Below are 13564 nucleotides of genomic sequence, written 5' to 3' on the forward strand. Positions count from 1 at the left end.
TCATTCAACCTGTGTTTTTCATCAAATAAGGACAAGATATAATCTTATTTATTTATATATGACAAATTATTGGTTTTGGCTAGACTAGTTTGACTGAAATGTTCTATATAATCTGATGACTAAAAAAGACTCAACCGTTTTCATTGACAAAAAGTAGACTAAAATAATTAGTTTTCTTTGACTAAAATGTTTACTGTTTTAGTCGACTAAAATAAGACTAAATAAAAACAGGATGAAGGTGACTAAATATGACTAAAACTAAAAAGGAAATTTAACACAGGACTAAGACTAAAACTAAATTTAAAAATAGCTGACAAAATTAACACTAGCCTACATGCATGGTTAATATTTAAATCAGTCAATTAAATGGTATATTATTCAATTTATGTATTTTTATAAATATTACATTTTGGTAGGTTTGCTCTTCCGTAATAATTATAATAAAAACAAGACTTTTAATTAAATAAGATATGAATGCAGTACTTTAACTTGTAATGGAGTATTTTCACAGTGTGGTGTTTGTACTTTTACTTCAGCATCTACTACCTGCAGCAAGTGCTGATAAAAAGGGTCTTAAAGGTAGGGTAGGTAAGAATGTAGAAACCACCTCGAGGGCGTTAGAATTGGAAACTACGCAGCCGAAAGATTTGTCTCGTAAATATTTGTGCGAACATAAACATAATTGGTGTGTAAATATGATTTATGAATGTAAAACACCATCCAGAAATGCATAGAAGATTTGCAAACTCACAAATAAATTTGCTAATGTAAAACGGATCTGCAAATACGCAACATATTTTCACAAATAAAAAAAAGATCTGGGAATACTATAATTAATTTACAAATAAACAAAAGTAATTTGTGATTATCTCTTTAACATTGACACCTTTCAATCAGGCATTTGCATTTTGTATTTGTCAACCACAAATGCGCTTGTGGATCTCAGATCTCAGCTTGTGGATCGTCTTTTTACAGAGTTTTGAGACAGGCTTTCCGCCGGTCTCGACCGAAATCTGCTCGTGTCGCTCGGTTATTTTCGGAAACCTCGTGATGGCCTGCTGATGACGACATTTCCGGATTTCAAGGTTTCAAAGTAAGAGCATGATGGTTTGTTTAATGCGCTGTTTTTGTATTACTATAATGAACAGCAATACGTTAGGTGCATTCTTTATCACCATCATGTTATAGTGATACAGTCAGTTTGTGTGTTTATTTGTTCAATACAGTTGTGTATTCATTCAAGCGGGTCAAAGTTACAAAGCACTTCACATCTTATTAATCGGCCTAGTTTTACCTTACCTGAGCAGTGGTAAGGTTATCTGTAGAAAAGCACCGTATTTAGGTTAGCCTTCATAGTAAGGCTACATTAAATGTTGTAAGATTTATCGTGTCCTTTCTACTGTTTATGTATATTCCTGTTAATTGCTTTTATTTGTATTTCATTGAATTATGTTAATAAGCCAGCCAGCCAGCCAAAAGGTGGAAAACAAGTATAAACATAATACATTTAAATACAAATAAAAGCAATACACAGGAAGTGTATATACATAGTTTACACAATGAACATTACAACATTTAATGTAGCCTTACTATGAAGGCTAACCTAAATACGGTGCTTTTCTACAGATAACCTTACCACTGCACTGGTAAGGTAAAACTAGGCCGATTAATAAGATGTGAGGTGCTTTGTAACTTTGACCCGCTTGAATGAATACACAAAACATATGAAGAAAGAGTTATCTCTGGGGCTGCTTCGCTGCCAGCTGTAGCCCCCCGGACCCGGCGTAGCCTAAGTACTTCAACATCAATGCATACAAATGTATATGCTCGATATAGGCTGTATTGAACAAATAAACTAACACAAACTAACTGTCACTATAACATGATGGTGATAAAGAATGCACCCAACGTATTGCTGTTCATTATAATACAAAAACGGCGTAATATGCCGTAAGTCTTTTTTAGATGTCTCCTTAAATCACCTTTTAAATGTTACATGGCACCCCGCGTGTTACATATCAAAACGTTCAGGACAGTCTCTGTTCTTGGTATAAAGTCACTCACCTTAGAGCACTGTGTGATGAGATAATTAGCTCTAAAGCTGAACACAGACACACAGACTTACTCATGTCATCCATTTTTCTGGTGTTTTAGATTTGGTTTACCAAAGTCTTAGGTTCACAAAAGTAGTGTAATATATGACTAACACTGTATACATTTATAATTCATGTCTAAAATGAAAATGTTTAAATTCAAATTTTGAGTAAAATAGGTGTTTATCGCTCTACTTTCCCCACAGCAGGGACTGAGATACATCAGGACTGAATGACTTCATATTACATACCAAGGTTGTGTGATGTGTACAAATACAAATTCAGCATTATAGCTCTTTTTCAACCAACAATTTATTATAAATATGTTTTTTTCAACCAGCTATTTATAAAAATATAAGAAACTGGAAAATCTTACTATTTACAATATCAGAACTTTCTCAACCAACTACGTATATATACGTAAGTATAAATGTAAAGACAGGGGGAGCAGTGGCAGGGTCTTTGTCCGTCTTCCAAGACATCACATCACCCCCACTTGCTGTGCACGTTTGATTGTCCCTGGTTGATGATGGTGGCTGTGTGGGAAGTATGTGTGCTCTACGAGACCTCCTTGCTGGCCGGGTTGATGGTGGTGGCTATGCAGGGGGGTACGTGTGTTCTAAGACAGTGTTTTTCAAAGTGGGGCCCCGACCCCACGGGGGTCACACAAAGTTTGAGGGAAAGGGGAATTTTTTTTTTAGATGTTATTAATAACTATCTATCAATCTATGTGTCCTCTTTTGATGCCAATCTTTTAATATTTCATTTTTATTAATATTGTATTTTATTGTTTTTAAATCACACGACCGCCCTTCAAGCTAATCAGAATCGAGCTGCCGCTACTGAGAGTGACACTGAGTATCTGCTCAGCTTTTGGAGCAAGTGAATATTTCGCTCTGCAGCTGGATGAGAGCACGGATGTAGAAAGTATTGTTTATATATATATGAATATAAATATGTTTATTGTTAATATTACTGTTGAATATTATATATAATATTATTAAGGCTGAGTAGCTTTCAAAAATGCTAAAATGTATGTTAATTGTTCATATTACTGTTCAAAATTATATAATATTATAAAGACAGAAATCACTTCACAAATATGTTTACTGTTGATATTACTCTTTAATATTGTGTTAAGAATGTTTATAACAGAACACACAATGAATGTAATGAATGACAAACGAAAGATAAATACAAAAAATGTTTAGAAGAATAACTGATTATTAATACAAATATATATTAAGAAAATGTATTAAGCTGTATGATTAATTAGTCATATTTTCCATCAGAATGTACTCATCATTTAAAAAGAAATTGCAACAGGGGGGTCCCCGCCCGATGATAATGCTATATGGGGGTCCTTGGCATGGTAAAGTTTGGGAACCCCTGTTCTAAGAGACCTCCTTGCTGGCTGAGTTGATGCTGGTGGCTGTGGTGGAGGCCTTTGTGCCGAGGTGTATCTTGACCTGGTGGCAGGCACAGATGGAGGTGGAGGCAGCTGTAGTGATGCTGGTCTGCTGGTTCTTGGTGGTGATGGCAGTGGTGAAGGCCCTTGAGCCACGGTGTATCTTGACCTAGTGGCAGGCACAGCTGGAGGTTCTGGCTCCTGGATATACGCCGGCTGCTAGGCCTAAGCAGATGTGAAACCTCTCTGTAAAACAAATTAAAATGTAGGACAATAATTACTACTAAGTTAATTGAAATAAAGTTCAAGTGGCATGTTGCTTAAGCATAAATAACAACGCACAACTAAAAAGAAAGTTTGGGAGGTGGGGCAGGAGTCACTCACTCAGTTAATTTACATTCAGTATAAAATCACAGACACACAAAAATAAATCTATAACAAAGTCCCCTCTGTACAAAACAGTAAAATACATGTCTATAGCCACTGTAAATGTGTCCGTTGTGGGACGAATACACCATTATTTTTTCATCTACACATCAAAATAACTTTTACACATAAAAAACGTTTACACAAAGTAAAAGTTAAATATTTGAGAGTCTATTTTGTCCCAAGAAAAAGTTCAATAAACCTATTGTTCATCTTTGCAGTATTCCACACAAAGTGAAAGTACACTATTACTGTAATATTTACACTTACCCATGTCCAAATGGATCATTGTTGTCCCTGTATTCTTCTTCTTCAGAAGAAGAGTCGAAGCCTTCTGGTTCTGATGATCAATTTTCACGAGTGCAAGCAAAAATAATCTCTAGTGCGTCCGTAACTGTTTTTTTGGCTGCTGTGAGTCGTCGGTAAAGTCTCACAAGAGATACCACTGGAAAGTATGGTTGTCCCGAATACCATTTTTCGGGCTCCGGATATTCGGTAGTAATCAGCAGCGAATATTCGGCCCGCAGGGGGGGGGGGGTTGCATAGTAATCAGCAGCGAACCGCTTCAACACGTGTATTTCGGTTTATTCACAGCATTCATTTAGTTATTCTACAGTATTGTTGTTTTATAGTTATTTGTTCTTTGAAATTGAAAAAGATATTGCATTGTGTTTGTTACTTTCGTTGCAGTTGTCTTAAGTGTAATTTGGCTTGGCTTCCTATTTTGTATGGACATATTTTATTTTGAACGAGAGTTAGCGCCGTTGACAGGAAGTTGTTATAGAAACAACGTGATGGAGATTAACGGAGAAAAAGTAATATCTACATATAAAGACGGAGAAAGTAAACGATAACGTTTATGGTTAAGTGTTAGCACCCCCGAAGAGGCACAAGCTCTTACGTTGCTCCTTTAGATATCTTTTTACTTATTTTTCCTTATAGCTTTGTGAAGCACCTTGAGATGACGTGTGTCTTTAAAGTGTGCTATATAAATCAAATGTATTATTGGAGATTTCAATCAATTTAATTTGGCAACCGCAGTGCAACAAAAAAACGAAAAAAATATATATTCGGGTACAGCCCTACTGGAAAGCTACAGTTCCAGCGATTCGGTGGTTATCTGCACGATACTTTTACTCCTTATAATCGAAAGGATCTGATTAAATACGTAGAATACGCACACTTCGACATGGTGCTGCGAGCGTCGACTCCAGAGGGAAGCCATCATGCTCTTACTTTGAAACCTTGAAATCTGGAAATGTCGTCATCAGCAGGCCATCACGAGGTCTCCGAAAATAACCGAGTGACACGAGCAGATGTCGGTCGAGACCGGCGGAGAGTTTGTCTCAAAACTCTGTGTGTGTAAAAAGACGATCCACAAGCAGTGTGCACAATAAGGGGCACACTCTGGACTTAATTATCTCAAAGGGTCTGAATATCTCTAAGGTTGTGGTGACTGATGTTGCACTCTTTGAGAGCTCTATTTCTGTTCAAAAAGAGGTAACCACAAAGCGATATTTAACTGACAATACTAGGGAAATGTTTACTCAGAATTTTTCTTCTACACTTGACCCTGCTAACATCTCAGTAAATGAGCTAGTAGATCATTTTAATTCAAAAATTAAAAATGTTATAGATGCCTTTGCTCCAACTAAGGTAAAGGAAGTGACTGGGAAGAAAATATCTCCATGGAGAAAGGCCATGACCGTTAAAACAGAGAAAAAAGAGAATGTCGAAAAGCGTAACGTAGGTGGCGAAAAACAAATCTCCAGGTTCACTTTGAAATCTATAAAGAGAGACTTGGCCTTTATAATTTGGAATTGAAAAACTCACGACAATCGTTCTTCTCTGACATCATTACCAAAAACAAAAACAACGCCCGTGCCTTGTTCGCTACCGTCGACAGACTAACTAACCCCCCAGTGTCAGTAGCCTCTGAATTTCTATCCACCAGGGCGTGCAATGATTTTGCCTTTTTCACTGACAAAATTCAGAAAATCAGACAAGCAGTCAGTGCCTCTGCATCAGGTACAGCAAATGTGTTGTCTCTGTGTCCACCTAATATCAATTCAGACACCATGACACAATTCCATCAGATTAATGATAAAAACCTAGAGGACATTATACAACTTCTGAAATACTCCTCCTGCTGCCTTGATATTATTCCAACAGGATTTTTCAAAGATGTTTTGCCTTGCATGGCCTCAGATCTACTTCATATAGTAAACAAATCTCTTCACTCAGGTGTTTTTCCACAGGCCCTGAAAACTGCAGTCATTAAACCGCTCTTAAAAAGAATAATCTAGAAAACAAACATTATTTACACTATTATGGCCCCTGTTAAAAATGTTTGTAATGTTATCTACTGTAAGTTGGTCGAATGAATGCTTCCTCATCCGGAAGCTGACCGAGGAGACCAGAGCAGCAGTCGAGAGGAGCCGAGCGCATCCGCGAAGCACACAAAACGTCAGAGTTCCCGTTAGCCGGCAAATCTAAATCTCTTCGGTCAAAATGTCCGGTGAAAATAATTTCCCTTTAGCGCAATACCGCTTCAGTTGCGCCACTTATGTGACAGACAAGAATAGTCAACTCTAATGTCTAACACTTAATGTGGAGAAAGAGATGTCCTGTGTGGGTTGATTGTGCGTTGATCTGTTGGTAATGCCTCGGGGTTCCGGTGGGCATGTAAACAAATGCATAATGCTGCGCTATACTTTGTGGCCTCACCCAGTTGCATAGCGACACTGATTGTTTAGGTGTATTTTAATAACCAGGTAGTCATATCATTAGCTAGAACTAGCTGGATCTGATCGATATGGACAAAAACGCGAGTGAAGTCTAATCTGACGGGAGAGAGAGAGAGAGATCAGCTGCTGCTGGCGAGTCGACACGCAGCTCTGCATAATCACATGCAGCGGTGAGCGGACAAAACACACACTTCAGGTTAGAATATCACACGTAGCTATTTTAATGACCTCTCAAACTACCTGAACTAGTTATATATGTTTAGTTTTACTGTCGGGTCACTCATTACTGATCCCTGAGCTGCATGATACTGGCATTATAGATTGCCCGATCGGGCAACCAGCAGGTGAGGCTTCATTGCCCGAGCTACATACTAGATGGCCCCGGGCCATCGGGCAGCCCTTAATGTCGAGCCCTGGTGACATACAGTGAGATGGTGCAGGCATGCGCTTAGGGCCTGCTTTCTAGCCAGTTTCTGTGGGGTGACCAAGCGGCAAACTCTGGGGAACAGCCGGGAAGCCAATACGGAAGTGCCACACACTGCAGTTCATACATGGGCCGCAAGGGACTGGCTGCAGAAAGGAGCAATTTCCATAGACCCCCATGTTAGAATGCCCAACTTTACAGCAGAAAAAAAACACGTTTCTACTAGGGGTGTAACGGTACACGTACTCGTACCGAAATTATTCGGTACGGGCCCTTCGGTTCGGTACACGTGTGTACCGAAGTGTACCGAATGAATATAACGTTAAACGTAAAAAAATGAGAACGTGAACAACTTCTTGGAAGTAATCTCAGGTGCTGCGTCGCAGCATTCAGAGTAATTTGCTCCCATTGTGTGCAACGCGTCATAGAGCGAGCAAGTCATTTCATTGGACGAGAGGCATACTATGAGAGCTGGTCAGAGGGATGCGTTCAAATGTAGTCAGTAATTTGAGGAACTGTCGAAATGGCGAACGCAGATAAAGTTGAGCTCGAAAATCCTCCAGCATCATTGAAGTCTCCGGTTTGGGAACATTTTGGTTTCGCAGTTACGTACAAAGATGACGGACAAAGACAGGTGGACCGAACCAAAGCTGTTTGTCGGCATTGTTCAACTAAAATTGGTTACGCGGCTGGCAATACATCAAACTTGCACACTCATTTGAAAAGGCATCACCCGAACGTGAATATCACCGGTACCAAAAGACTGAAGTGCAAACCCAACTCCCACTAGCATTTAAGCCTCCACCACTCGCAAAGAGTTCAGACCGAGCCAAAGCCATTACAAACGGCAAATATCCTTATGTTGCCATGTTAGCAAAGCGCTACCTGGCTGCATCTGCTACCTCTGTCCCTAGCGAGAGGGTGTTCTCCACGGCAGGAGACATTGCTAGTGCCAGCTGATCTGCCCTTTCGGCAAGCAATGTGGACAAGTTCATCTTTCTTTAAAAAAACATGAAAATACAAACTGGCTGCTTAGGTACTAGTACAGTACAGTTCAAATACAGATTATTTCAGTTCATCGAAAAGCTGCACCTTAATGTTTATTTTATTATATTTTGTATTTATTTGAGTGAATACATTATTCACAGTTTAATAATAATTGTAAAAAAAAGTTATGTTTTGTGATAATTTTTTCTGCTGTACCGAAAACGTACCGAACCGAACCGTGACCTAAAAACCGAGGTACGTACCGAACCGAAATGTTTGTGAACCGTTACACCCCTAGTTTCTACCCATGGATGCAATAAATATTATTATCGATATAGATAGATTCCACCTTCATGATTATAAATCTGTGAGTGAATTGTTTTCTAACACGACCCATTTATTTATATTAGGTCTTAAAGTGTTTGCATAAATTAGGGCGTGGTCACGTTGATGGACACGTACACGCCTCACTGTCAGCTAACAGCAACTTGTCCACTCTGATAGGCTACAACCATAGAGGCTACAACGTTAGTTAGTCATAGTACTGTACTTGACCCTTTAGCTTTAGCCGTGTTCGTGGTGATTGTGCCTTTTAGGGAATATTGTTACAAATACCAGACAATTAAAATGTCGTGCTGTGCGCTTGAATGTACTAACAGAACTTCCAAGAAGTCTAAAATGATAATATTATAGCTGTTAATCCCCTTCCGCAGGTGTTTGTGTGCTTGGTAGCTTAGATTGTTACTTATTAGCCAGCTAAGGACGTAACCCTTTATGCATACATTTTAGTTTATGATTCAGCCTTGGGTAAGACTTTTATAGTCTATGGCTATGACGCCCATAATGCTAAATGGGAGCAAATGTTAATAGGGGACCCAATTATCCCAGTGGTGGCCGCCGGAGCTAACGGAGCCGCAGGGGGCTAGCTCCAGCCGGCGTCCCGGAGCTAGCCCACTCCGTTAGCTCCGGGCGGTGGAGTCCGTCGTTAGAACTGGAGATCAAGGAATGCAGCGAAACGCAGACTTGGTTCGCCTGCTGTAGTATTAGCTAAATAAATTATGTTGAACAAGGCTTATTCAGCTGAACATCACCACAATTGTTCTGCTATGTATCGGTACTTATTTTCTTAACGTGTGAATGACAAGCATTAAGAATATCAAAATATAGCTAATTCTCTTTCAGATTGTCTCATTTGATTATGAATGTAACGTTTATATAGAGGAACTACACTGTTAGCAGTAACATTTCATGTTCGCTTAGCTTATTAGCCTTTACTTCCAGTATTTGGAGCAGGCGGGATTAGACTCTGACGTTGCTGTCAAGCCGTTAGTGGCCGACTCTGCCTACTAAGGGCTTCTCGGCAACTCTGCAGAATCCTATGGGTGACGTCACGGACACTACGTCCATTTATATATTAGGGGTGCAACAACTAATCGACTTAATAGATTAAAATCGATTACCAAATTAGTTGCCAACTAATTCAGTCGTCGATTCGTTGGTGACGTCATCACGTGTGTTTTACGCGCCGTTAAGCTCCAACGTTATTAGTCTTTTTATCGGTATTGGAGACATTTACAAAATATATGTCATGTATTGTTGCTACAGAAACATTATCGCAGTCATAGTGTCGCCAACTCGTTTCTAATATGCAAAAAGACAACAAAATTGCGTCTATGATGTATTTTCGATCAGACGAGATCTCTCTCCCGTCTGTGTGCGAGGGGGCGGGCAGTTTACACACACGCGCAGCTGCTACATGCAGCAACACACTGCGGAGAGAACGCATACCGAGGTGTGGTTAAACTTTACCCGTCTTGAGGTGGACAATGCTCGTTGCCAAAAGTGCAATAAGAGTTTAGCATGTAAGGGCGGTAACACAACCACAAACTCGCTCGGATCTGTCATTAGCCCGCATGGTTTTTCATACCACTGCTACGCTGACGACACCCAATTAATTCTGTCCTCTCCCCGCTCAGAGACCCAGGTCGTCGCACGCATCTCTGCTTGTCTAGCTGACATCTCTCAGTGGATGTCCGCTCATCATCTCAAGCTCAACCTTGACAAAACTGAAGTGCTTTTCCTTCCGGGAAAAGATTGTCTGACTATCAACATCGGCACCTCTGTTGTTTCCCCGACCCTGACTGCAAGGAATTTGGGTGTGACCCTGGATAACAACCTGTCCTTCACTGCAAACATCGCTGCTACAACCCGCTGCTGCAGATACACGCTTTTCAACATCAGGAGGATGCGTCCCCAGCTGACCCAGAGAGCCACGCAGGTTCTGGTCCAGGCTCTCGTCACCTCACGCCTAGACTACTGCAACTCCCTCCTGGCTGGTCTACCTGCATGTGCCATCCGACCTCTGCAGCTCATCCAGAATGCAGCGGCTCGTCTGGTCTTCAACCTTCCTGAATGTTCCCACACCACGCCGCTCCTCCGCTCCCTCCACTGGCTTCCGGTAACTGCTAGAATTCACTTCAAGACACTGGTACTTGCGTACCATGCTGAAATGCACCGGGTTCGACTGTCTTTCTAGCAGCTCTGTAGCCCCATCCACGAGTAACGTTTCCACGTCAGGTGTTGTATGCTAGCAGCAACACACGGAGTTAACTACATTATACAAACATGGGTTAATGATTAGAGGTAACTGAGTTATTTATTTTGCTAAAGTTTCAGCTATTCTGTCAGATTATTTAATACGATTTGTTAAAACATTGTTGTTTCTTTTGATGTGAAATATTATTTACTTTAAATAAAAAGCAATGTTAATTTTGTTCAAAATGGGTTTAGTTAATTTAATAATATATGTATTTTTGAATCAAGTATTCATCTTTATTGTCTTCGCTGTTAGTTTCCACATGCCTAAAACAACCTCAAGCTAAATCTAAAAGTTGATGGCTAAATAAGAGCGTTTGAGAAATTGTGCAAGGCATAATAGTCCGAATAGTCGATTAATCGTTTCATTAATCGACAGATTAATCGATTATCAAATTAGTCGTTTGTTGCAGCCCTATTATATATACAGTCTATGGGGGTGACGCATCTGAGGTGAGGCAGAGCTCATCTGTGCCTCACCTTACCCCACAGTAACTGGCTTGAGCGCGCTCACAAAATAAGTGCCCTTGTTAAATTGGTGCCCGCGCTCCAGCCAGTTACTGTGGGCTTACGAGAGGCAGAGCTCGTCCCTGCCTCACTTCTCATCGGTAGTTGTAGCGGAGCTTGGCAAATTTGCTGATTTTGACTATAAAAAGCGATTGGAATCATACATAAATCACATTTACAACACAGATCAGTGGAGAGATTTTATTATTATTACTACTATTTAGGGTTAGGGTTACTCTTTAGTTGTTTTTCTGTTACATTGGAGTATGACATGGGAGGCTCTGCCTAAAAGAGAGAAAAAAGCTTATTAAACTAGACGAACGCTCAATACAGGCGATGACGTCACGTTTGCGCGTCCCCGCGAACAGGGCTTCAATCTACGGCAGGGGTGGGGAACCTCCGGCCCCCATACGGCCCGCGAGACCATTTGGTACGGCCCTCGAGGTAATTTATATACACTCAAAAAAGAAAAAAATTAAAGAAATCTAGACCGCAAAAAAATTAAACAAGGGAGTGCCTGTTTTTCCTGGCGAAGGTCAGGGTCCTTGAACACAACACGAGCCTAACTGTCATCACGTGGTATATGTCTCGACTGACAGGGGTGCAGTTCTGACGGAGAGCACCAGACCGTCGCTCCGGCCAACAATTGCAGTAGGGCCCCCCAAGCGGGCCTACCGATAAGGAGCCGTACACATGCCGCAGTTTCTGATCATACAGTCAATAACTTTGTTGTTATTAGCATCTGGTTAGCTAGCTATGCTAACGAATATAAGAAGCTTTTTCTCCAACCAGTGAGGTAAATGCACATCTTTATATGATCATTATAGTTATAAAAAAACAAGAGAATAAAGTAAACAGGTATAAAATATTATATGACAGTAAAAAAAAGTTGTTATTAATAAACAGGAATACAGTTTGAAAGGGGAGTGATTTGTAAAATATCCATAAAGAAACATCTGCTTACAGTTCTTTTCCATCTGGGTGTTGAGAGATGTATCCATAGACCTCCTAATTTTGCTCTCAAAGTGCACCAGATTGATGCTTTTAACTTCAACATTTAACAAAAAAATCTTCCCGGGGGAACCGTGATCTAACATGCCAGAGGCTGTTCACCTTGGAGACCTGCTGCGGATATGGGTACGGGTTAGGTCCCCCCCCACTTAAATCATGTCCACATAGGAAACTAAATACATATGCACACATCTTGTGTCCATATCTTTCCGTTTTGGTGGTCATACCACAACCGTGCACGTGCATGCATGCGCGCGTCATGGTAAAATGTCTGGATTCAGAGTTTGCTTTTTCTTTGCACAGCATGAAAGAAAGGCCAAATGAATGGGCTGTGATTTTAGTTTTTTTAAGCAGAGGTCAATCATTTGTACGGCCCTCGGAGGATGTTGAAAACTTTGAAATGGCCCTTGAGAGGAAAAAGGTTCCCCACCCCTGATTTACGGCATAACACACTTATTAAAATAATTGTTCGTGCTTTTTACAGCGCCAAAGATACCACAGATGACTTTTTTTTAATGTAATGTATTCATTGCTATCGGGATGTTAAGAGCATTCTATGGAATATAACAAAAAGTGTTTCTTTAGTGAATTACCTACCCCACCTGTAGGTGTTATTAATGTGTTACTGGATAGTTTAAAGTGTTGGGAACAGACCTGCACTGTGTATCCGAAGCTGAGGCTCTAAAACAGCGTCCAGTAGTTTATGGAGTCCCTCGTTCTCCTCTTGGGAAAGAGACAGCTCCTCCTCGTGCACCTGGACTTTACTCATGTTTCCTAGATCACCTTTTCCTGCAAACTCCGTTAAACACACCGTTTCTCTCTCCATCAAACTCTCAATCTGACTAGTGTTGCTAACGTGTTTCCAGCTAGCATGCTAAGCTAGCTCCTATTGTCCGAGGTACACGCTCCAGAAAAAAGAGCACAGAGTCCATTCGGAGGTTTATCCAGACACACAGATGATGGATCAGGAGTGCTGGAGCTCACACACACTTTCTCAGGAACACAGAGAGAGAACCGTAGCGACGAGACGCCTCCTCGATCCAGGTTAGAAAGAGCTGCAAATGTCACTACCCGATCTGCAGCCCTGCCCGATCTGCTTCTTCTCTTGCTTTTGGCGGATTGCAAACAACTTAAAGGTGCATACCGCCACCTACTGTACATGAGTATGAATCATCACATCATTCCAACTCTTTAACTTATGCTCTATTACAAATAAATTTTAAATAAAACCATGAAATAAATAAAACAAATCTATGTTACGTTCCCTCCTAAACTAGGGGTGCAAAGGGAAGTAACAAAACACAAGAATAACCGGGCGAGAGAAAAAGGAGAGGAAACTGACTGCTGAAGCCACAAAGTGATGTTT

General features: G+C 40.5%; 1 protein-coding gene across 1 annotated transcript in view; it reads right to left on the reverse strand.

The window, feature by feature from the left end:
• The window catches only part of LOC139434512 (zinc finger protein 391-like), a 36660-nt gene extending 23377 nt beyond the window's left edge, over positions 1-13283 (reverse strand). The window contains exon 1 of the mRNA XM_071204453.1: positions 12853-13283. Coding sequence (XP_071060554.1) covers positions 12853-13024 — 172 coding nt within the window. The 5' untranslated portion in view covers positions 13025-13283. The remainder of the gene's footprint in view (positions 1-12852) is intronic.
• Between the last annotated feature and the right edge of the window lie 281 nt (positions 13284-13564).

Source organism: Pseudochaenichthys georgianus, chromosome 9, assembly GCF_902827115.2.
Source record: "Pseudochaenichthys georgianus chromosome 9, fPseGeo1.2, whole genome shotgun sequence".
In the NCBI taxonomy this organism is placed as follows: Eukaryota; Metazoa; Chordata; class Actinopteri; order Perciformes; family Channichthyidae; genus Pseudochaenichthys; species Pseudochaenichthys georgianus.